Below are 27223 nucleotides of genomic sequence, written 5' to 3'. Positions count from 1 at the left end.
CCACCCATTTCCCAATCACCCCCTCCCATTTCCCTGTCCTAGTACTCCCCTACAATGCTGGATCAACTCTTTTCAGAACCAGGGCCCTCTCTTTCCCTCTTCTTGGGTATCATATGATATGCTAATTGTATCTTGAGAATTCAGAGCTTCAGGGTTAATTAATATCCACTTATCAGTGATTGCATTCCAGGTGTATTCTTTTGTGATTAGGTTACCTCACTTAGGATGATATTTTCCAGTTCCAACCATTTGCCTAAGAATTTCATGAATTCATTGTTTTTAATTGCTGAGTAGTATTCCATTGTGTAAATATACCACATTTTCTGTTTCCATTCCTCCATTGAGGGGCATCTGGGTTCTTTCCAGCTTCTGGCTATTATAAATAATGCTGCTATGAACATAGTGGAGCATGTGTCCTTATTGCATGCTGGAGAATCCTCTGCCCAGGAAAGGTATAGCAGGGTCCTCCAGAAGTGTCATGTCCAGTTTTCTGAGGAACTACCAGACTGATTTCCAAAGTGGTTGTACCATCTTGCAATCCCACCAGCAATGGAGGAGTGTTCCTCTTTCTCCACATCCTCACCAACACCTGCTGTCTCCTGAGTTTTTAACCTTAGCCATTCTGACTGGTGTGAGGGGAAATCTCAGGGTTGTTTTGATTTGCATTTCCCTAATGATTAATGATGTTGAACATTTCTTAAGGTGCTTCTCAGCCATCAGCCATCCAAATATGCAAAGAACTCAAGAAGTTAGACCCCAAAGAACAAAATAACCCTATTAAAAAATGGAGTACAGAGCTAAACAAAGAATTTTCACCTGAAGAACTTCAGATAGCTGAGAAGCACCTTAAGAAATGTTCAACATCATTAATCATTAGGGAAAGTCAAACCACTAGATGGTTTTAGCTCCTTTGTCAAAGATCAAAAGACATAGCTTTGTGGGTTCATTTCTGGGTCTTCAATTCCATTGATCTATCTGCCTATAACTGTACCAATACCATGCAGTTTTTATCACAATTGCTCTGTAATACTATTTGAGGTCCAAGATACGGATTCCCCCAGAAGTTCTTTTACTGTTGAGAATAGTATTAGCTATACTGGGGTTTTTTATTATTCCAGATGAATTTGAGAATTGCTCTTTCTAACTATATGAAGAACTGAGTTGGAATTTTGATGGGGATTGCATTGAATATGTAGATTGCTTTTGGCAAGATGGCCATTTTTACTATATTAATCCTGCCAATCCACGAGCATGGGAGATCTTTCTATCTCCTGAGATCATCTTCAATTTCTTTCTTCAGAGACTTGAAGTTCTTGTCATGCATATCTTTCACTTGTTTGGTTAGAGTCACACCAAGATACTTTATCTTGTTTGTGACTATTTTGAAGGGTGTCATTTACCTAATTTCTTTCTCAGCCTGTTTATCCATTGGGTATAGGAAGGCTACTGATTTGCTTGAGTTAATTCCTTATTCGGCAGCATTGCTGAAGTTGTTTATCAGCAGTAGGAGTTCTCTGGTGGAGTTTTTTGGGTTGCTTAAGTATACTATCATATCATCTGCAAATAGTGATAGTTTGACTTCTTCCTTTCCAATTTGTATCCTGTTGAGCTCCATCTGTTTTCTGATCGCTCTAGCTAGAACTTCAAGTACTATATTGTATAGATAGGGAAACACTGGGCAGCCATCTGGTCCCTGATTTTAGTGGGATTGCTTCAAGTTTCTCTCCATTTAGATTGATGTTGCCTACTGGTTTGCTGTATATTGCTTTTACTATGTTTAGGTTATGGGCCTTGAAATCCTGATCTTTCCAAGACTTTTAACATGAAAAGATGCTGAATTGTGTCAAATGCTTTTTCAGTATCTAATGAAATTACCATGTGGTTTTTTTTCTTTGAGTTTGTTTATGTAGTGGATTACATTGATGGATTTCTGTATATTGAACCATCCCTACATGCCTGGGATGAAGACTACTTGATTGTGGTGAATGATTGTTTTGGTGTGTTTTTGGATGAGGTTGTCAAGAATTTTATTAAGTATTCTTGCATTGATATTCATAAGGGATATTGGTTTAAAGTTCTCTTTCTTTGTTGGATCAATTTGTGGTTTTGGTATCAGCATAATTGTGGCTTCATGAGTTGGGTAGTGTTTCTTCTGTTTCTATTTTGTGGAATAGTTTGAAGTGTATTGATGTTAGTTCTTCTTTAAAGGTCTGATAGAATTCTGCACTAAAACCATCTGGTCATGTGGTTTTTTTTTTTTTGTTTTTTGTTTTTTTTAATTGGGAGACTTTCAATGACCACTTCTATTTCTTTAGGGGTTATAGGACTGTTTAGATGGTCTATCTGACACTGATTTAACTTTGGTATTTGGCATCTGTCTAGAAAATTGTCCATTTCAACTAGATTTTCCAGTTGTGTTGAGTATAGCCTTTCAGAGTAGAATCTGATGAATTTTTAATTTCCTCAGTTTCTGTTGTTATATCTCCCTTTTCATTTCTGATTTTGTTAATTTGGATACTCTCCCTGTGTACTCTGGCTAGTCTGGCTAAGGGTTTATATATCTTGTTGATTTTCTCAAAGAATCAGGTCCTGGTTTTGCTGATTCTTTGTATAGTTCTTTTTGTTTCTACTTGGTTGATTTCAGCCCTGAGTTTGATGATTTCCTGCCACCTACTCCTTTTGGGTGTATTAGCTTCTTTCTGTTCTAAAGCTTTCAGGTTTTCTGTCAACCTGTTAGTGTATGCTCTGTCCATTTTCTTTTTGAAGGCACTCAGAGCTATGAGTTTTCCTCTAAACACTACTTTCATTGTGTCCCATAAATTTGGGTATGTTGTGCCTTCAGTTCCATTAAATTCTATAAAGGCTTTGATTTCTTTCCTCACTTCTTTCTTGACCAAGGTATCATTGAGTAGAACATTGTTCAGCTTCCATGTATATGTGGGCTTTCTGTTGTTTTTTGTTGCTATTGAAGACCAGCCTTAATCCGTAGTGATCTGATAGGAGGTGTGGGATTATGTCAATCTTCTTATATCTGTTGAGGTCTGTTTTCTGACAAATTATATGGTCAGTTTTGGAGAAAGTACCCTGAGGTGCTGAGAAGAAGGTATATTCTTTTGATTTAGGATGAAATGTTTTATTGATATGTTAAATCCATTTGGTCCATAACTTCTGTTAGTTTCACTGTGTCACTGTGTAGTTTGTGTTACCCTGATCAGTCCATTGATGAGAGTGGGGTGTTGAAGTCACCTACAATTATGGTGTGAGGTGTATTGTGTGCTTTGAACTTTAGTAAAGTTTCTTTTTTGAATGTGGGTGCCCTTGCATTTGGAGCATAGATGTTCAGAATTTAAAGTCCTTCTTGGTAGATTTTTTTTCTGTTGATGAATATAAAGTGTCCTTCCATGATTTTTTTATGACTTTTAGTTGAAAGTCAATTTTATCCTATATTAGAATGGCTACTCCACCTTGTTTCCTGGGACCATTTGCTTGGAAAATTGTTTTCCAGTTTTTACTCTTAGGTAGTGTTTGTCTTTGACACTGAGGTGTGTTTCCTGTATGCAGCAAAATGCTGTGTCCTGTTTACCTATCCAATCTGATAGTCTATGTCTTTTTATTGGGGAATTGAGCCCATTGATGTTAAGAGATATTAAGAAATAGTGATTGCTGCTTCCTGTTATTGTTGATGTTATTTTTGTGTTTGTGTGGTTATCTTCTTTTGGGTTTTTTGAAAGAAGATTACTTTCTTACTGTTTCTAGGGTGTAATTTCCCTCCTTGTATTGCCGTTTTCCATCTATTATTCTTTGTAGGGCTGGATTTGTGGAAAAATATTGTGCAAATTTGGTTTTATCATGTAATCTCTTGGTTTCTCCATCTATGTTGATTGAGAGTTTTGCTAGGTATAGTAGTCTGGGTTGGCATTTGTATTCTCATAGGGTCTGTATGAGATCTTCCCAGGATCTGCTAGGTTTCATGGTCTCTGGCAAGAACTCTGGTATAATTCTGATAGGTCTGCCTTTATATGTTACTTGACCTTTTTTCTTTACTGCTTTTAATATTCTTTCTTTGTTTAGTGCATTTGGTGTTTTGATTATTATGTGACAGGAGGACTTTCTGTTCTGGCCCAGTCTGTTTGGAGTTCTATAGGCTTCTTGTATATTCATGGGCATCTCTTTTTTTAAGTTAGGAAGTTTTCTTCTATAATTTTGTTGAAGATATTTACTGGCCCTTTAAGTTGTAAGTCTTCACTCTCTTCTATACCCATAATCCTTACATTTGCTCTTCTCATTGTGTCCTGGATTTCCTGGATGTTTTGGGTTACAAGCTTTTTGTATTTTTACATTTTCTTTGACTGCTGAGTTAAGGCTTTATATGGTATCTTTGGAACCTGAGATTCTTTCTTCTATCTCTTATATTCTGTGGTTGATGCTTGTATCTATGATTCCTGATTTCTTTCCAAGGTTTTCTATCAGAGTTGTCTCCCTCTCCCTCTGTTAACACGTTCTTCTGTATTTCTTTAATGGATTTTTGTGTTTCCTTTTTAAAAAATTCTACCTATTGATTCATGTTCCCCTGTATTTCTTTAAAGGCGTTGTATATGTCCTTTTTGAAGTCCTCTATCAGCATCATGAGATGGGATTTTAAATCCAATTCTGGCTTTTCCAGTGTGTAGTGGTATCCAGGACTTGCTGTAGTATGACTTAGATGGTGCCATGAAGCCTTAGTTTCTGTTAGTAATGTTCTTGCATTTGCTTTTTGCCATCTGGTTATCTCTGGTGTTAGCTGTCTCTGACTGAGCCTTATCTGTCCTGGAAGCCTTTGTATCTGTGCTCCTGGGGGACAGGTTCTCTATGTGAACACAGGTATGTAGGTGCTCCTGGGAGACCAGCTCTCTTATGGAAGTATTTGTGTTTGTAGCTCTGTGGTCCAGGATCAGTTCTGGGTGCAGTTGGAAATTGAAAGACTCCTGTCCCAGGCAGCTCTTAGACTCTTGTGGCCTCAGGGTTTCAGCTTGTTTCCTTTGAGCAGCAGGGGTTGTCTTACCTGTGCTGTCTGGCCTTTCAGCACTCCTGGGTGGTGAGCTACCTCCCTGCACCACTTGGATATGGTGCACTGTGGCAGAGGATGGTCCCCAGAGGGAGACAGAAACTAGAAGGCTCCTGCCTGAGGGTTTGAGACCAGTGGCCCAGTCTTTATCACAGAGATTGTAACGAATTGAGTCCTTTATCAATATAATGACCAAGGACTACCAGACGCATAATACTAACCAACAGTGTGAAAGAGAAGAAATTAAGAATGTGAACAACTGGTACTAGAGAATGGGGAAGAGAAGATGAAATGTGTAACTGTGGCAAAAAAAAAAATAGAATAATGTGATGTGATGGCTATTCCTGGTTATCAATTTAATTACATCTGCAATGAACTACAACCGGAAATGGAAAGCACACCTGTGACCCAGATCTTGAGGCGGGAAGACATAGGCTTCTGACCCAGATCTTGACATGGAGATCATGAGGTATAGTGGCCATGAAAACTTAGGTCAAGGCAAGGTAGTACATGCCTTTAATCCCAGGAGACTGGGGGAAGCACATCTCTGAGTTCAAGGCTAGCCTGGGACAAGGCAAGTTCCAAATCCAGGCAGCTAGGATGAGGGTCCCATTCCCACAACGACACACTTCCTCCAATAAGGCCACACCACCTAATAGTGCCACTCCCTGGACCAAGCATATACAAACCACATTAAGTATCAAGTCCACAGAAGAAAGATCTTGAGTTCAAGGACAACATGCGCAGCATAAGACTCTGTAGCCCTTGTCAAAAAACAATTAATCAATAACAAAAAACAATATATTTACAGAGATTTAAGGTGGTGCTAAATCTTCTACCAAAACTAGATTACCATGAGAAAGGAAGAACAACATGTAGCCCTTCCTCTGCAACGAGTTCTTTGAAATCAGAGGGTTAAACCTATAGGCGGTTTAACCCTCTGAATCAGGGGTTCCTATAGGCTGGGGGGGGAGGGGGGAGAAGTGGAAAAAACACAATAAAAGCAAGAGCTTCATAAAAGTTTATAATACTAGAGAGAAAAGCAACACAGGACTGATATAGAAGGACCAGAACTCCATCCAATAGAAATGTCACAAATGAACAGAGGAAAAAAAAGGACAGAATTAACTTTAAAATAAAGTCCTCCTGCACCAAAGACAGGAGTCTGTATTTGAAGAGAACTTCAAAAGATATGGTAAAGAAAGTCATTCATATAAAAATAAATACACCACAAATTTGCTGAGAGCCAAGGGGTGTGATTAGAACATTCTGTTTGTAAGATGAAGATGCACATTCCTTCTTTATTTTTATTTTATTTTATTCAATATATTCTTTATTTACATTTCCCCTTTCCAGGATCCCCCCTCCCTGAAAGTCCCATAAGCCCTCTTTCCTTCCCCTGTTCCCCAATCAACCCCTTCCAGCTTCCCTGGCCTGGTATTCCCCTATACTGCTGCACTGAGCTTTTCCAAGACCAGAGGCTTCTCCTTCCTTCTTCTTGGGCACCATTTGATATGTGAATTGTTTCCTGAGAATTCCCAAGATTCTGGGCTAATATCTTATCAGTGAGTACATACCATGTGTGCTTTTTTTTTTTTTTTTTTTTTTTTTGTGATTGGGTCACCTCACTCAGGATGATATTCTCCAGTTCTACCCACTTGCCTAAGACGTTCATTAATTCATTGTTTTTAATAGCTGAGTAGTATTCCATAGTGTAAATATACCACATTTTCTGTATCCATTCCTCCGTTGAGGACATATGAGTTCTTTCCAGCTTCTGGCTATTATAAATAGGGCTTCTATGAACATAGTGGAGCATGTGTCCTTATTACATGCTGGAGAATCCTCTGTGTATATGCCCAGGAGTGGTATAGCAGGGTCCTCAGGTAGTATTGTGCTGACGTCCCTTCCCCCAAAATAATATAAGTGGAGCTTATAAATCTCCCTTTGATCAGAACTGATAGCAGACCCTAAGCACCTGAAGATGACTGGAAGAACAAACAGAAGCAGAATAACTAATCCTATAATAATTCCCAATTTTTAAAGAAAATTCCATAAAGAATTGTCTTTAACAAAATTTATGATTGAATTTGAAAAATAATCAGCCAGTTCTCCTGATGAAGAACTCTTCAGTCTGGAGTGACTGGTAGAATTCATCTGGGAATATAAAGTAGCCATATCAATAGCAAATTGTGAGTTGTTGCACACACCATGTAGATGTGCTTGTATCTATTTCTAGGATATTTCTGACCCATTGTAGGGCAGAGGAGTGACACAAATCCATTTGTAATTGGCATGACATGAGGTAGTTAAAAATATATTAATATTTTGAACCTGAGTTCCTATGTAAAGGATGGCTTCCTCTAAAACACTGATTCTATCTATCAAACCTCTTATCAATCCTGTCTGAGTAATCAGTGCTAAAGAAAAAAAAAAAAAAACAATGAATGAGAGGTAGAGAGTGCTATCCTAACAATAAATTTCTGCTGCTCAGATCAGTCAGATCAAAGTTGAGGATTAGAGGGAAAGAGGGGAAGAGGGATTTATGACTGGGATTGGGAGGAGGAGGCCGAGATGTAAAGTGAATAAATAAATTAGTGATAACCCCTCCTAAAAGTTTCTAACACAATCTTTATCATTTTCTAAACTGTTCCCTTTTCTGAAGTCACTTGTGGTACTTTGTTAGACATTGGACCAACAGAGGATTCCTTTGTTTATTGCCTTTGGAAATATATCTAAAATAGATGTGAAAGACACATGTGAATTTGTCTTTGAGTTAAACACTATTGCTTCTCGTTTTCAGGAGGCAGCTGATTAAGCACAGAGTCTGGGAGTATAAACATATGCAAGCTAAAGGAAGAGACAACAATGCCTGAAAATTCCCTCATAATCTGCATTGGACCTCAGATTCACAAACTACAGTTTTAAAAATCTTCTGTCAGAAATGTGACCTTTAGGGCTACTGAGGTCCTCTACACTGAAGAGCACTTACTGCTCTTGAAGAGGACCTGGGTAGGGTTCCCAGCACCCACATGGCACCTCACTAATGTGCAGAATAACAATTCTAGGGGAATTGTTCTCTTCTGGCCTCTGAAGGCACTGCATGCATGTGGTGTACATATGCATATACATATAAACAGTCATACATATAAAATATATATCTAAAAAACAAACTGTGGTATTGCTTTTATTTTATAATAATAGTGAAATAAAACTTAATAGTGTTCTTATTTATAAAATTGTAAATGACTATCTAGGGTTACTAGCATTTCTTCTAGTAACTGTTTTCCCCATTCTCCTAATACACCAACCTTTCATATTTCCTAATTATTTCAGGGGCATTTTAAACAGTGAATTCTACCTATAGTGTATTCATTGGTGGGTGGACACAACTGAGCATATCTCTGCCATTCTTTACTTGTTTTATTTCTTTCATCTTCAAGATGGTATTAATACTTAATACTTATCTTTCCTGCTTTACTAGAAGAAGTTCAGTGTCTGAGCCATGATATAATAATTGTTAAAATAATTTTTATCACTGGAAGACTAGGAGTAGTCATTGCTTCTTGTATGACATAGTAGGCAATCGAATACTTAGGAAAAGCATTGCATGCTCCTGCTGAAGGCTTTAGTTCCTGTAAATATAGGTTTTGTGCTATAGAAGACCAGCAAAACAGGAAGATTTATATATGTCCATCAATCTAGCTTCCCATACTGCTTCTTTACTTTTTACTTTTTCCCAGAATGCATCATGAAATAACTAATTGATAGTTACCTAACTCTTCATATTTCCAGCCACTTGTTTATGAATTCATTGGACTTTCCTTATCGAACCTGACTTTGTGTAATCCACATGGATTATAATTCTCTTTCTTCCTTTCTCATGTCTATATAAGTTAACTTTCTTTTTTTCTCATCTTTATTGGGAACGTCAACACAAATAAATGGGGTGGTGATAAAAAAAAAAGGAGAGAATCTAAATATGACTTTTTATAAAGTTCTATGTGTGTTCCAGGATGATATCTACCTAATAGTGCAAAATTTGGGGCATATTAGACAGGAAAATACCTGTCCTAGCCTTAGAAAATAAATAATATTTAGGACACCACACTCTCTTGAGTCTGTGAAAATGTGTTTTTGTGAAATAAAATTATTCACAGGTTAAGTCAGGTTACCATAAAAAAAATTTCAAATGAATTACCATTCAGTGAAAATTGACAAACTGATTGGGTATAGTATATTTCAATAAACCAAAAAGTACCAACACTAAAGAATTTTGAACAAAAATTCTATTGTGTAGAAAGCTAGTACAGTTTATCTTTTAGTATTAATGAGCCAAATGTCCTCTGGATAAAGCTAATCCTTGATGAAATCATTGAAAGAGTCATTTTCATCTCCATAGGTGAGTATCCTGGTGGTATCATTGTTGTTGATGCTGTTGTTGTTTTGATATTGTTGTGGTACTTGTTATTTAAAAGTTCACAATCTCTGGAATGCAGAGTTGTTTCCTTGCTCATTTTTATTTCAAGAACACTTTTCCCAGATACGTTACTTTTTTTTTTTTTTGAGACAAACTCTCACTATGTTGTCTTGACTAACTTTAGCTCGCTTTGTAAACCAAGTTGGTCTTGAATTTATAATCAGTCTCTGTCTTCCAGGTGCTCAGATTACAGGAGGAAATTCTAATATCTGGCTCTCTGAAACTGTTGACCTAATTCATCTCTTCCCTGATTTTCTCACTCTAAAGGCCTTATGTGACAATCTTCCATAAAATTTCCAGTGCTCTCTAGTAATTCCTAATGCTTTAAACCTGTTTTCTCTTTATTCTATAAACTACTATCACAATCATACATGTCTATTTACCGCTTATTTATTCTTAATTTCTAAACTCCATAAGGACAGGTCTATTCCTATTGCCCGGCCTGAAGTAAGCATCCAACAAACAATTTGTATGAAACTTAAACTAAAAATTCTTTAGAAAAGGTTCGAAATCAAAGAAAGATAATCGTTTCTTCTCTTCAGTGTTTAAATGAAAAATTGCCATTGAAGTAGGGAATAGGAAAAACATTTCACCAGAATCACAAATAAGGCCACGCCAACAAAAACGACTGAATTCAATCCAGTTGCAGGAGCCTTGTTCTTGTGGAGATTTGGAGAGTGAGATCTGCATGACTCTCCCTGCCAGCCATAGTAACAGTGACACTCAAATTCACTCTTCATAGTCATTATTGTCTTCAGCTTACTTTTTGGAGAAATGACAAAATTGAAACCCTTGTTTGTGACATAATTTTTGTGGCTATCCTCAGGCATATGCAGATAAAAGGAGGATTCAGGTGTCTTCCGAACACATCTTCCGTGACTGCTACATAGATTTTGACTACAGAGCTTTGCTGCTGATGTGACGTTGAGAACATAGGGGCCCAATAGTCCATGAACAGTTTGTCGCACAGATAAGCAAGTCTTCTGTAGGGAAAAATAAGAGATACTTATAGAACAAAATAGAGTCCAGAGAAATAAACTCTCACATACACAATCTAGTGATCTTTGACAAGGGTGTCAAGAATACACAACATGGACAAGACCGACTTGTCAACAAATAGTGTTGGAAAAAAAATTGTCTAAACAAAATTAAATGACTAGCTTATTTAACATACAAAACTTAACAAAAAATAGACTAAAATTAAACACAAAGAACCAGAAACTGATAAAACTTTAAGCAGAAAGTGTGCTTTTCTTCCAGCTTCCTGTCAATTGTGACAGCTTTTCTGCATGAGAGCAGAATTATCTGTGACAGACGATGACGAAAGGCAAAAGAGGAACTATGTCAGACTAAACACTGCTGCATGCAAAGAAAAAACAAAACTGCCACCGAAATAAGAAGGTATTCTACAAAGTAATGGGAAAGATGTGCAAAATCCCTATTTTCTCTGGTAGCTCCACATCCAGAAGTGACTCAAAAAAATCACACACTGTAACTGAAAGAAACAAAACAAACAAACAAACAAAAATCAGTGTAGCCAGGTTTGATGGTATAGGTCTATAAACTGGGATGCTGGGGCAAGGTAATCACAAGTCTGAGGCTTATGTGACCTAGAGAGTTGAGTTCATGGCCTTCCCAGAAAATGTAATAAGATCTCACCTAAAAACATGAGACATAATGAAAGTCATGGATATAGCTCACTGGTACAGCCCTTACCAAGCATGCGTGAGGCCTCAGGTTTAGTCTCTAAGATAGAAAATATGGATAAGTAAACAGACAAGGGCATGATAACAAACTTCTTTAATCCCAGCACTCAATTGGAAGACAGAGGCATGTGGACCCCTTTGAGTTCAATGCCAGACTAGTTTATATAGAAAGTTCTGGGCCAGTTATATGGTGAGATTTTTGTCTCAAGAAAAAAAAATAAGCTGGCTAACTCACTTATACAAATAAATAGAATAGGCATAAATGAATACTTTTAATTCTCAGAAAAGTGCAAATCAAAGGTACAATGAGACATTACTACATACCCATAAGGTTGGCTACTATTAGGACATATGTAGAGATTACATGCATTGATGACATTGTTTGGAACCCTTTTAGCCTGCTGATTCAAATGGAAAAAGATATAAGACCTATAGAATACAGTATGGAAAATCTTTAAAAACTAAAAATATTACTATCATATGCATGCATGTATGTGCATATACATACATATGGGCATATATGACCTGCAAGTGGCATCCATACTTCTATAATCAATGCAGGGCTATTCTTTGTAGTTAAGAACTGTAACTAATCCAAGTGCCCATCAAGAGGTGAATGGATAATAATCATGTGATATATACAATGGAATATAATTCAATATTTAAAAATAGAAGAAGATTCTACCATTTGGGACAAAGCTAGTGAATACAGAAGATATTGTGCTAAATAATCAACAAAGTAACAAAAGTATCACAGTCCGAGCCCACTTATACATGAGTTATCTAAATCATCAAATCAATACACTGAAAGGTGCATGCATGATAAACAAACAAATGTTAGAAATCTGATGGATAACATCATGTGTAAAATTAACTATGATGGATTATGACCTCCCAAAGTTGTTATAAAATAAATGCTAGGTTAAATATTCTAACTTCAAAAATTTTCAAATATCAGTCAACTATCGCTTAAATACAATTTTCCTTCCATGTATACTTTTCTTATAAGCTAACATCAAAATAAAAATAATTGTAAAGAATCTATTCTTCATAATAATAAGATGAATTTTAACTTTTCATAATAACTTGTGTTGGGTATATATAATAGCATTTCTTTGACTAAGATTCCTGCATTGTACAATTTTTAAATGAAGAAAGTAAAACTGAGACCAGTTACTTAACATGTCCCAAATTATACCCTTAGAATATAATAATCAGCTTCTTACTTTAGGATGCTCAACTGAAGACTGGGCTTGTTCACCCTTCTTTTAGCCACAGTGTAGTATAGAAATGGGTGTTCATCCCTACAGTCTTTGAACTTTGTTAAAGTCAAGCAATCGCTATTGCTCTGTAGTAAAGTTTAAAGTCTGGAATACTGAAGTTTTTTTTACTGTTGAGAATAGTTTTAGCTATCCTTGGTTTTTTGTTATTCCAGATGAATTTGAGAATTGCTCTTTCTAGATCTATGAAGAACTGGGTTGGGATTTTTATGGGGATAGCATTGAATCTGTATATTGCCTTTGGCAAGATGGCCATTTTAACTATATTAATCCTGCCAATCCATGAGCATGGAAGATTTTTCCATTTTCTGAGATCTTCTTCGATTTCCTTCTTCAGAGATCTGAAGTTCTTGTCATATAGTTCCTGAACAGAACACCAATAGCTTATGCTCTAAGATCAAGAATTGACAAATGAGACCTCATAAAACTACAAAGTTTCTGTAAGGCAAAGGACACTGTCAAAAGGACAAAACGTCAACCAACAGATTGGGAAAGGATCTTCACCAACCCTAAATCCGACAGAAGGCTAATATCTAATATATACAAAGAACTCAAGAAAGTAGAACCCAGAGAACCAAATAACCCCATTAAAAAGTGGGGTACGGAGCTAAACAAAGAATTTTCACATGAAGAACTTCGGAGAGCTGAGAAACACCTTAAGAAATGTTCAACATCATTAATCATTAGGGAAATGCAAATCAAAACAATCCTGAGATTTCACCTCACACCAGACAGAATGGCTAAGGTCAAAAACTCAGGAGACAGCAGGTGTTGGCGAGGATGTGGAGAAAGAGGAACACTCCTCCACTGCTGGTGGGATTGCAAGATGGTGTAACCACTTTGGAAATCAGTCTGGCGGTTCCTCAGAAAACTGGTCATGACACTTACTGAGGACCCTGTTATACCACTTCTGGGCATATATCCAGAGGATTCTTCAGCATGCAATAAGGACACATGCTCCACTATGTTCATAGCAGCCCTATTTGTAGTAGCCAGAAGTTGGAAAGAACCTAGGTGTCCTTCAATGGAGGAATGGATACAAAAAAAAAAAAAAAAATGTGGTATATTTACACAATGGAGTACTATTCAGCCATTAGAAACAATGAATTCATGAAATTCTTAGACAAATGGATGGAGCTGGAGAACATCATACTAAGTGAGGTAACCCAGTCTCAAAAGGTCAATCATGGTATGCACTCACTGATAAGTAGATATTAGCCTAGAAACTTTGAATACCCAAGTCATAATCCACAAATTAAATGATGTCCAAAAAGAGTGGAGGAGTGGCCCCTGGTTCTGGAAAGCCTCAGTGCAAGAGTATAGGGGAATTCCAGAACAGGGAAGTGGGAAGGGGTGGATGGAAGAACAGGGGGAGGGAAGAGGGCTTAGGGGACTTGCGGGGAGTGGGAACCCAGAAAAAGGTAGATCATTTGAAATGTAAATAAAAAATATATCAATAAAAAAAATGAAAAGAAATTTTAAAAAAGTCAAGCAATCGGCAGCCAACTTGTGTGAGAAAACATTTTGAAATATTTTTTAAATTGTTTTGAATTGGGGAATGAATGGAGAGAAGAGGGTTTATGGGACATATGGGGAGGGAAGAACCAGGAAAGGGGAAAGCATTTGGAATGTAAACAAAGAATACAGAAAATTTTTTAAAAAAATGATTTGAATTTTTAAAATCACCAGCTAGAACAGCAGTTCCCAACCTGTGAGTCACTATGCCTTTGGTAAACTTTTATCTCCAAAAATGTCAATTCTTAACAGTAGCAAAATTACAGTTGTGAAGTAGCAGTGAAAATAACTTGATGGTTGGGGACTCACCAGAGCATTAGTAACTGGATCAAAGGGTCGCAGCATTAGGAAGGTTGAGAATCATTGATTAGAATGTAACACTAACAGAGAAATCATTACTGACCTTTGTATCAGAATATTCATATCCTCCCCATAATATTATTCCTGCTGCTCCCAATGCAGCACTTTCGCCAATTGTGTGCACTAAGTCCTCCTATAAAAGAGAAGGAGCAGGAGAAATTTTTGTCAAGTCATGTTAAGTATTGCTTATTCATTAAGATTGTTTTCTATAAGGAAACGTCTATAGACGAACTGGAAAAGGTGATTTGGGCATTTTAGATTATCTGATAATACTCCAGTATTCAAAAGAATGCTATAAATAATGGGGCTACAAAAATAAATAGATTCTAATCCTTGGTCTGTAGTTCTGTAAATATTGTTTAAGGCAGACATATATATAAACATGTAAAGACAATGCAATGGACTAATATCCACATTTGGGAGAAAAGTAAATATATATGAACATATATAAATAATATATAATATTTATATATATAAATATAAATGTATATGAACAGAGCCAACAGTAATGAAATTTTATCTACTTAAGGGTATTGAGATAATTCTGTTTCTAAAATCCATAGTGTGTTGAATTAAAAACCAGCACAGTCACAGATGTGGGATACCTCATCATGGGTTGTCAGTCAGGAAGGCCCCAGAGGTCTTGTAAAATCAGCTCTGACTGTCTCTCTTAGTTGTCCTACTACTAGAGGAGACTCTAGTGATGAACACAGCACATATCTTGGTTATAAGATAGAGATGAAATCAAGTGAGACTGAACTAAAAGTTTCCTCCTGATTGGCCAGATTTTCTAGTTCCAGAAGATGCTGTGCAGGCTACTGAAAGAGAAATGGCATTGGTGGTTTCACTCATCTGTGAAACCTACAAATTATGAGACCAACATACCAGGCAAGATGTGCCCACTATTTTTAAGGGTGTAACTAACTGCATTGTCTGCTTGGATTTGAGGCTTGTTCCACAGAAACAGAATCCATACATGTTGCTATAAAACTAATCAAAACCCACTATCTTTCTAATAAGAATTAAGACCTGATCAGCAGCTCAACAAGAGGGAGCATTAAACGGACTAAACAGGTTATACTTAGGAATATATATGTATATAAACACACATATATACATGTAATAATTAGTAAAAATAATAATAAAAAGGCTATTAATTTGAAGGAGAGTGGGGGCAACTAGGCAACCAACACCACAGTCTGAAGACCTCCCGGGGGCTCTGTGGCTTGCAGGGCAACTGACCCAACAGATTGAGAGCCTCCGGGATTTCTACTGCACACAGGGAAACAGAAACCACAGCTCATAGCCTCCACCCCTCACCCCTCCTGAACCCTCCCTACCTCCTACTCCACCCCTTACCCCACCCCAGGAGAACAGCATCACACAGGACAACAGCTTGACTGCTCCTCTGAAGACCCAAAAGTCTGAAGGCTTCCTGGGAGATCTACAGCAGCCAGGGCAAGAGATAAGCAGTTTCTCTGCTCATCTGCCAAGCACCCCTCTCTGCTCCCATTGGAAGGCCCCACAGGAGGTCTGCTACAGCCAGGGCAGCAGGCCTACTAGGAGACCTGAAGCAATCCAGGGACAAAAGAGGCAGATGCCACACAGAGTTACCCAGACCAGAAAATACCAGGTATAACCAGATGACTAGAGAGGCAAGCACAAGACCATAAGAAATATACATGGACATCATCAGAACCCAGTTCTCCCATGACAGCAAGTCCTGAATACACCAACATACCTGAAAATCAGGAAACTAACCTAAAATCCTATTTCATGAAGATAATAGAGTCCTTTAAGGAGGATATAAATAACTCACTGAAAGAAATACAGGAAAATACAGGTAAATGGGTAGAAGCCCTTAAAGAGGAAGCAAACAAATCGTCTGAAGAAATACAGGAAAACATAATCAAACAGATGAAGGAATTGAATAAAGTGTTCCAAGACCTAAAATTGGAAGCAGAAACAATGAAGACAACACAAACAGAGGCAAACCTGGAAATGAAAAACCTAGGAAAGAGGTCAGCAATTACAGGTGTAAGTATCAACAACAGAATACAAGAGATGGAAGAAAGAATCTCAGGTGTCCAAGATAACGTAGAAGAGATTGATTGACACACTGTCAAAGAAAATTCAAAACATAAAAAACTCCTAAGCCAAAACAGCCAGGAAATTCAGGACACAATGAAAAAAACAAATCAAAGAATAATTGAAATACAGGAGAATGAAGATTCCCAGCTCAAAGGACCTGAAAACATCTTCAACAAAACCATAGAAGAAAACTTCCCCCAACTTAAAGAAAGAGATGGCTATAAAGATATAAGAAGCCTATAGAACACCAAATAAATGGAACCAGAAAAGAGAAGATTCCAGGACAAAACCAAATTCAAACAGTATCTATCTACTAATCCAGCACTACAGAGGATCCTAGAAGGAAAACTCCAACACAGGAAGGTTACCTACACCAAAGAAAAGACAAGATATTAAGTGTACTGGCTAGTTTTGTGTGTCAACTTGACACAGGCTGGAGTTATCACAGAGAAAGGAGGTTCAATTGGGGAAGTGCTGTCAGGAGGTGATCTGTGCACAAGCAGCCTGGTTTCAGGTAGAATCCCAGAGACCTGATTGGAGTTGGTTTCCACCTATTACCTTGTGGGTGGAGCTTCCACCTGCACGGGACTGGAGGAGTTCAGTCACCGCCCCCTGGGCCCTGTCCCCTGCTGCACTTGCAAACCCACAACCTAAACCACACAAGGATCCAACCAAAAAAAAAGAACTTCATACCAAGCTCACTTATGAATATCATGCAAAAAATATTCAATAAACTTTTTGTAAACAGAATCCAAGAACACATCAAAACCATCATTTACCATGGTCAAGTAGGCTTGATCCCAGGGGTGCAAGGTTGGTTCAATATGCAAAAATCCATTAATGCAATCCACTATATAAAGAAACCCAAAGAAAAAAGTCACATGATCATCTCCTCAGACGCAAAAAAAGCATTTGACAAAATATAACACCCCTTCATGTTAAGAGTATTGGAGAAATCAGGAATTTAAGGCCCATACCTAAACATACTAAAAGCAATTTTCTACAAGCCAACAGCCAATATCAAGTTAATTGGAGACATACTAGAAGCAATACCACTAAAATCAGGGACAGGGATGCCCACTTTTCCCATATCTAGTCAGTATAGTACTCAAAGTGCTAGCTAGAACAATAAGACAACAAAAAGAGATCAAGAAAATACAAATTGGCAAAGAAGAAATAAGGGTATCTCTATTTGCAGATGATATGATAGTATACATAAGCAACCCCAAAATTTCTACCAGAGAACTCCTGCTGATAACAACTTCAGCAAAGTGGCTAGATATAAAATTAACTCAAATAAATCAGTAGCTTTCCTTTATATAAATAATAAACAGGCTGAGAAAGAAATTAGGGAAACAACTGCCTTCACAATAGCCACAACTAATATAAAATATCTTGGAGTTAACTCTAAGAAAACAAGTAAAAGATCTGTATGACAACAACTTCAAGTCTCTCAAGAAAGAAATTGAAGACAATCTCAGAAAATGGAGAGATCTCCCATGTTTATGGATTGGGAGTATTAACACAGTAATAATGGCCATCCTACCAAAGGCAATCTACAGATTCAATGGAATCCCCATCAAAATTGCAATACAATTATTCAAAGACATGGAAAGAGCAATTTCAAATTCATCTTGAAAGGCAAAAAACCCAGAATAGCAAAAATTTGATCTTTGGCAAAGAAGCCAAAAAATATACAATAAAAAGAGAAAAACATCTAAGTAGAGTAGATCCAAGGTCCAAGTAGATCAAGGACCTCAGTAAAACAGATACACTCAAGCTAATAGAAGAAAAGTCAGAAAGAGCCTTAAACTCATTGAAAAAGGGAGAAAGTTCCTAAACAGAACTCCAATGCCTCATACTCTAAGATCAAGAATTGATAAATAGGGCCTCATGAAACTGGAAAGCTTCTATAAGGCAAAGGACTTAGTCAATAAAACAAATCGGCAACCTACAGATTGGGGGAAAATCTCCACTAAATCTACATCCAATAGAAGGCTACTATCCAAAATATATAAAGAACTCAAGAAGCTAACCACCAAAAATTAAACAACCCCTCCCCCCAAAAATAGGGTATAGAACTAAACCAAGATTTCACAACTGAGGATCTCAAATGGCTGAGAAGCACCTATAGAAATGTTCAAAGTCCTTAGTAATCAGAGAAATGCAAATCAAAATGACCCTGAGATTCCACCTTACAACAATCAGATTGGCTAAGATCAAAACCTCAGCTGACAATACATCAGATAAGAATGTGGAGAAACAGGAACACTCCTCCATTGCTGGTGGGATTGAAAGCTGGTACAAACACTCTGGAAATCAACCTGCAGGTTCTTCAGAAAACTGGAAATAGATCTGCCTGAAGACCCGGCATTACCACTCTTGGGAATATACCCAAAAAGTGCCCCACCAAGTCACAGGGGTACATGTTCTACGTGCATGAACCTCCTAAGAATTAATGCTGCCCTAAAATGTAGGTTTCTTTCTGGTACAGAAAGTGGTCCATCAAAAAAAACTAAAGCAAAAGCCGGGCAAAAGTGAATTCATGTTTGAGTGAAAGTGGATTATTTTTTTTACCATAATGTTCTGATTATTTTTGTCCGAAACTTATTGAATGAACCTATCATTTCGGATAGCATCAGTAATCTTGTGATGATAAAAACTAGATTGTCTAATCAATAACATATAATAAATATTAGGTTGACAGGTTTTATTCTGAAACCTTATAGGAAGAGTTGCTTCTGCACTTAAGAGCCCTTACTCTAACAGAGTGGTCTAAGGAAGGGATCTCTAATAGTCTTACCTCTGTGTCAGTCTCTGTAATAATGGAGCTGTTGGCACTCAGATAGGGTTAGTAATTTTCTCATGCATCCATCTGTCTAATGGTTGCATCCAACCACCAATGTCCCAAGTGACAATCTAGCTGATGTTTGAGCGCCACTAGAATCTGCAAATTCATTATTCCCCAAACAAGTTCATCAAATATTTCTAAGCTTCATACTCAGTGCTAAATCCGAAGATATCGCTGTGCTGGCTTTGTTTCCCATTGCTGTGAAAAGACACTCTTGACGAAAACAACTTATGAAAGAATGTGTTTGGTCATCATTCACAATGTGAGGTTACAGCCCAGCATTTGCAAGAAGTCAAGGCAGCAAGGACTTCAAGCAGCTAGTCACATTCCATCCTGAGCAGACAAAGATTGGATGTCTGCGTGCTTCCTATTGGTCAATTCCTATTGGTCCGTTCATTTGGATTCAGTCCAAGATCCAAATCCGGGAAATGCTACCTCCCATTTTCAGTTCTTCCCACATCAACTAGCAGATTCAAAGCATTTCTCCCACAGACATGACCACAGGGCAACCCAATCTAAACAATTCCTCATTGAGAACCTCTTCCCAGGAGATCCAAAATTGTGTCAATTTGACAGTTACAACCAATTATCAAAATATGTATTTATATAAACTCCTCAATCCATTGACACTATTAGCACATATTCAATAGAAGCTATGCCATCTTTTCAGCAAATATAACACCGTATAATGAAAAGTTCAATTGATTAATACCTTAATTCCAAATCTCCATTTTGTAGACTTCCAGTCTGGAAAACCACCAGAATCCTTATTGAGAAACTCCTGTGAGTTCTAATGAGTTTTTTTTTAATGATTTGTTTGTTTGCTTGTTTGTTTTTGAGACAGGGTTTCTCTGTTGTAACTGGCTATCTAAATGAATTTTTTTATTTTCTAAAATTCTAGATAGCATGGTAATCAGTTGTTTAGAATTTTAGAATTAAGTTGACATTTGAATTAATATACTCCTTTAATATTAGAATAACATTTTTTAAGATTTATTTATTTATTATATGTAAGTACACTGTAGCTATCTTCAGACACACCAGAAGAGGGCATCAGATCTCATTAGAGATGGTTGTATGCCACCAGTGGTTGCTCGAATTTGAACTTGTGACCTCTGGAAGAGCAGTCAGTGCTCTTAACCACTGAGCTATCTCTCCAACCCAAGAATAACATTTTAATGAGAAATAAATATGTAAATATTTTTACATATATTCTATTAATCTTTTATAGTTGTTTTTCTTACCTCTGACAGAGCTTCAATACTTTGCAAATAAAATGGTCTGGAAAAAATGAAAACTGGCAAAGCATAGTCCTTTCTAGCCATTTCAGCAACTCTCAGGGCTTCTCTCACTCGAAAATGAACAAACTTCAGTGCATTTAAGTTTGATTTTAATATTTTACTCAGAAATATGGAAGGATAGAGTGCTGCACTTTTTTCCCATAGCCACATGAGTTGGTCATTGCGGAAAATTTCATCGTCTGGGCAACCACCCGTGTAGAACTCTGGATTTATCCGGTAATCGTAATTGTAGCAATCTGGATAGAGATAGAAGCCCCACAAACGCTTTGGTCTCATTTCTAAAGCCAACGTGAGAGTAACGTTCATAAAACTTCTTCCAGCATTTTCAAATTCTTGCTGGGCAACTGATCTCACTTTCGTTTCTGCCAAGTCAGGATGGTGGTGTCGAGTGAAGGCAAGCGAGTGGTTTTTATATATTATTCTGTTGCCCCAATTCCTATCCCACTGGGGTCTCCAGCCTTCCCAGTCAATAACAGCAAGTCCTTCCGATCTCCACAAAGTGACAGCATTCGCAATGTCGCTGGCACTTTTCCTGAGGTGCTCAGAAAGGTTCACATTCTGAGGTATTCCACCATAGAAGGATGTTCCATCTTCAGAGAAATAAGGATAATATCCGAGTTCCTTTGGATAAAACACAGCAATGGTGGATCCACTCTGCGTTTCGAAAGGATTTGGAATGATGTTAAATACTTGAAGATTCATATTTACATCGAAATTATCTTTACAAAACAAAGTAGGGACAGCCCAGAAAACGTGGAAAGGTTGGTCCTTGATCACAGGAGGCATTGCTGGTTTGAGAGCTGCCTGAGCGACCAGAACAAGGAGCGCCAGTTCAGCAAACTGCGCCACCCACTGGCTACGCATGGATTGTTGTTTTCAGCATGATGAAAGTGTACTAAAAGCAAGAACAAACATTCCCATGAAAGACTCAAACTCCTAGCTAGTTTTATAGTGTAGATTAAATATTTTCAAAGAGTTACAGGGATTATTAACAGACTTATTCATGGTGCTTTCCAATGAATAACAAGAGAAGAAAAAATGAGACTTTTGTTCCCTCCTTGAAGTGTTGAGAGTTAAAGAATACAGACTAGAAATTTCATACAAATCCTCTTCCTTGTAAAGGCTGTGCTCATCTGCGCAAATTTGCTATTTGTTCTGAATTGATTTCCTATAATTCTGAGCACATGCCCCAAACCATCATACACCAGCAAGCCCTTGGTGTGAGGCCAACTAGAAAAGAGCATCTCGGAGAAGCCCCTTGGCCATACTCGCTGCCTGCCAGGACAGAAAAGGGTCACTAGGTACTGTATCACCTGAGCTTTAGATCTATGGTGGTGCAAACCCCCAGGAGTCTGCCTGCACTCAGGAACTGAGCACATAGGCGGTTCATCTGAAAGCCAGTCCATTGCGGGACCTGTGTCCTATGTGAGAATCAACAGAGGGAGTGACCCCCACCACACCATCTTCGCTCCATAATAGAGCAGACAGAGAACACCTGGTTGACCTTGACAACATAAGTATAACATTGCTTGAGACAAGACTGAGAAGGGCTCCAAAGGCACAAAAGAGGAAGCCAGCATCTCAGTAATCTATGCAAGAAGAAACCCAGTCATCCAGTGTTGCAGGGATAACCTTAAAGATCCACAGTAGGTTGAAGCACCAGCCAGTGACAATAAGACCATCTAACACCTGGGAGAACTAGATGGCTAAAGGCAAACGTAGGAGCGTTACTAACAGAAACCAAGGCATTATGGCAGCATCTGAACCCAATTCTCCAAAAATACCAAGTCCTGGATACCCCAACACACCAGAAAAACAAGATTTGGATTTAAAATCACTGGTCATGATGCTGGTACAGGAACACATGAAGGACATACTTAAAGAAATTCAGGAGAAAATGGATCAAAAATTAGAAGCCCGTACAAGGGAAACACAAAAATCATTGAAAGAAATTCAGGAGAATACAAAAGCCAATAAGGAGGAAACACAAAAATCACTCAAAGAAATACAGGAGAACTTTGATCAACAGGCAGAAGTCATGAAAGAGGAAACACAAAAATCTCTTAAAGAATTAGAGTAAAACACAAAAAAGCAAATGACGGAACTGAGCAAAAACTTCCAGGATCTAAAAACAGAAGTAGAAACAACTAAGAAAGCACAAAGGGAGACAACTTTGGAGATAGAAAACCTTGGGAAGAAATCAGGGACCATAGACGCAAATATCAACAACAGAATACAAGAGATAGAAGAAAGAATCTCAGATGCTGAAGATACCATAGAAACCATGGACTCAACAGTTAAAGAAAATGCAAAATGCAAAAAGCTTGTAACCCAAAACATCCAGGAAATCCAGGACACAATGAGAAAGCCAAATCTAAGGATTATAGGTATTGATGAGAGTGAAGATTTACAACTTAAAGGGCCAGCAAATATCTTCAACAAAATTATGGAAGAAAACTTCCCTAACCTAAAGAGAGAGATGCCCATGAATATACAAGAAGCCTACAGAACTCCAAACAGACTGGACCAGAACAAAAATACCTTCCATCACATAATAATCAAAACCCCAAATGTACTAAACAAAGAAAGAATACTTAGGGCAGTAGGAGAAAAAGAGCAAGTAACATATAAAGGAAGACCTATCAGAATTACACCAGATTGCTCACCAGAGACCATGAAAGCTAGAAGATCCTGGGCAGAGCTCATGCAGACTCTAAGACAACACAAATGCCATCCGAGACTACTATACCCAGCAAAACTCTCAATTACTATAGATGGAGAAACCAAGATATTCCACGAAAAAAGCAAATTTACACACTATCTTTCTACAAACCCAGCCTTACAAAGGATAATAGGGGGAAAACACCATTACAACGAGGGAAACTATACCCTGGAAAAAGCAGGATATTAAGCTTCTTTCATCAAACCCAAAGAAGATAACCACACACGTATAAAATTAAAATCAAAAATGACAGGAAGCAATAACCACTACTCCTTAATATCTCTTAACATCAATGGACTCAATTCCCCAATAAAAAGACATAGACTAACAGACTGGTTATGTAAACAGGACCCTACATTTTGCTGCATACAGGAAACACACCTCAGTGTCAATGACAAAAACTACCTTAGAGTAAAAGGCTGGAAGACAATTCTACAAGCAAATGGTCCCAGGAAACAAGCCGCAGTTGCCATTCTAATTTCAGATAAAATTGACTTTCAACTTAATGTCATCAAAAGAGACATGGAAGGTCACTACTTGCTGGTCAAAGGAAAAATCCAACAAGAAGAACTCTCAATCCTGAACATCTATGCCCCAAATACAAGGGCGCCCTCATTCATAAAAGAAACTTTACTAAAGCTCAAAGTACACATTGCACCTAACACAATAATTGTGGGTGACTTCAACACTCCACTCTCACCAATGGATCGATCAGGAAAACAGAAACTAAACAGGGAGACAGTGAAACTAATTGAAGCTTTGAACCAATTGGAGTTAACAGATATATATAGAACTTTTCATCCCAAAGCAAAAGAATATACCTTTTTCTCAGCACCTCATGGTACCTTCTCCAAAATAGATCATATAGTTGGTCACAAGACAGACCTCAACAAATATAAGAAGATTGAAATAATCCCATGCCTCCTATCAGATCACTATGGAGTAAAAGTGGTCTTTAAAAACAGTAAAAACAACAGAAAGTCCACATACACACTGAAACTGAACAATACTCTACTCAATGATACCTTGGTCAAGGAAGAAATAAAGAAAGATATCAAAGATTTCTTAGAATTTAATGAAAATGAAGGCACAACATACACAAATCTATGGGACACAATGAAAGCAGTGCTAAGAGGAAAACTTAGCCCTGAGTGACTCCAAAAAGAAAATGGAGAGAGCATACACTAACAGCTTAATGACACACCTGAAAGCCCTGGAACAAGAAGAAGCTAATTCACCCAGGAGGAGGAGAAGACAGGAAATCATCAAACTCAAGGCTGAAATCAATCAAGTAGAAACCAAGAAAACCATACAAAGAATCAACAAAAACAAAAGCTGGTTTTTGAAAAAATCAACAAGATAGATAAACCCTTAGCCAGACTAACCAAAGGGCACAGAGAAAGTATCCCAATTAACAAAATTAGAAATGAAAATGGAGATATTACAACAGAAACCGAGGAAATTCAAAAAATCATCAGATCCTCCTACAAAAACCTGTACTCAACACAACTGGAGAATCTGGAGGAAATGAACATTTTCTTAGACAGATACCAATTACCAAAATTAAACCAGGATCAAATAGACCATCTAAACAGACCCATAACCCCTAAAGAAATAGAAGGGGTCATAGATAGGCTTCCGACCAAAAAAAGCACAGGACCAGATGGTTTCAGTGCAGAATTCTATCAGACCTTCAAAGAAGACTTAACACCAATACTCTTCAAACTTTTCCACCAAATAGAAACAGAAGGAACACTACCCAACTGCTTCTTCGAAGCCACTATTACGCTGATACCAAAACCACACAAAGATTTAAATAAGAAAGAGAATTTCAGGCCAATTTCCCTTATGAATATCGATGCAAAAATACTAAATAAATTCTTGCCCACCGAATCCAAGAACACATCAAAACGATCATCCACCATGATCAAGTAGGCTTCATCCCAGGGATGCAGGGATGGTTCAATATAAGGAAATCTATAAATGCTATCCACTACATAAACAAACTCAAAGAAAAAAACCACATGATCATTTCATTAAATGATGAAAAAGCATTTGACAAAATTCAGCATCCTTTCATGCTAAAAGTCTTGGAAAGGACAGGAATTCAAGGCCCATATCTAAACATAGTAAAAGCAATATACAGCAAACTGGTAGCCAACATCAAACTAAACAGAGAGAAACTTGAAGCAATCCCACTAAAATCAGGGACTAGACAAGGCTGCCCCCCCTCCATATCTTTTCAATATAGTTCTTGAAGTCCTAGCTAGAGCAATTAGACAACAGAAGGAAGTCAAGGGGATACAAATTGGAAAGGAAGAAGTCAAACTATCACTATTTGCAGATGATATGATAGTGTACTTAAGTGACCCTAAAAAAACTCTACTAGAGAACTCCTACAGCTGATAAACAACTTCAGCAAAGTGGCTGGCTACAAAATCAACACAAGCAAATCAGTAGCCTTTATATATTCAAAGGATAAGCAGACTGAGAAAGAAATTAGGGAAATGACTCCCTTCACAATAGCTACAAACAGCATAACTTGGGGTGACTCTAACCAAACAAGTGAAAGACCTATATGACAAGAACTTCTGATCTCTGAAGAAGGAAATCGAAGAAGATCTCAGAAAATGGAAAAATTTTCCATGCTCGTGGATTTGGCAGGATTAATATAGTTAAAATGGCCATCTTGACAAAGGCAATCTACAGATTCAATGCTATCCCCATGAAAATCCCAAGCCAGTTCTTCATAGAGCTAGAAAGAGCAATTCTCAAATTCATCTGGAATAACAAAAAAACCCAGGATAGCTAAAACTATTCTCAACAATAAAAGAACTTCAGGGGGATTCAGTATCCCAGACTTTAAACTCTACTACAGAGCAATAGTGAAAAAAACTGCATGGTATTGGTACAATGTCAGGCAAGCGGATCAACGGAATAGGATTGAAGACCCAGAAATGAACCAACACACCTATGGTCACTTGATCTTCGACAAAGGAGCTGAAAGCATCCAGTGAAAAAAAGATAGTCTTTTCAACAAATGGTGCTGGTTCAATTGGAGGTCAGCATGCAGAAGAATGTGAATTGATCGATTCTTATCTCCTTGTACTAATCTCAACTCCAAATGGATCAAGGACTTCCACATAAAACCTGACACACTGAAACTAATCGAAAAGAAACTGGGGAAGACCCTTGAGGACATGGGCACAGGGGAAAAGTTCCTGAATAGAACACCAATAGCTTATGCTCCTAGATCAAGAATTGACAAATGGGACCTCATAAAACTACAAAGTTTCTATAAGGCAAAGGACACTGTCAAAAGGACAAAACGTCAACCAACAGATTGGGAAAGGATGTTCACCAACCCTAAATCCGACAGAGGGCTAATATCTAATATATACAAAGAACTCAAGAAAGTAGAACCCAGAGAACCAAATAACCCCATCAAAAAGTGGAGTACAGAGCTAAAAAGAGAATTTTCACATGAAGAACTTCAGAGAGCTGAGAAACACCTTAAGAAATGTTCAACATCATTAATCATTAGGGAAATGCAAATCAAAACAACCCTGAGCTTTCACCTCACACCAGTCAGAATGGCTAAGGTCAAAAACTCAGGAGACAGCAGGTGTTGGCGAGGATGTGGAGAAAGAGGAACACTCCTCCACTGCTGGTGGGATTGCAAGATGGTGCAACCACTTTGGAAATCAGTCTGGTGGTTCCTCAGAAAACTGGTCATGACACTTACTGAGGACCCTGTTATACCACTCCTGGGCATATATCCAGAGGATTCTTCAGCATGCAATAAGGATACATGCTCCACTATGTTCATAGCAGCCCTATTTGTAGTAGCCGGAAGCTGGAAAGAACCCAGGT

At 37.7% G+C, this 27223-nt stretch overlaps 1 protein-coding gene across 1 annotated transcript; it reads right to left on the bottom strand.

The window, feature by feature from the left end:
- Positions 1-10062: 10062 nt before the first annotated feature.
- On the bottom strand, positions 10063-21492 carry LOC127677863 (hyaluronidase-like). Its single transcript, XM_052172828.1, is given in 4 exon segments — positions 10063-10113; positions 10115-10507; positions 14429-14518; positions 20572-21492. Coding segments are annotated over 4 exon segments (1455 nt in total).
- Positions 21493-27223: the final 5731 nt, after the last annotated feature.

This window comes from Apodemus sylvaticus, chromosome 2 (assembly GCF_947179515.1).
Source record: "Apodemus sylvaticus chromosome 2, mApoSyl1.1, whole genome shotgun sequence".
Taxonomy (NCBI): domain Eukaryota; kingdom Metazoa; phylum Chordata; class Mammalia; order Rodentia; family Muridae; genus Apodemus; species Apodemus sylvaticus.
The sequence above is the reverse complement of the archived record's forward strand: the minus strand, read 5'-3'. Positions and strand labels throughout refer to the sequence as shown.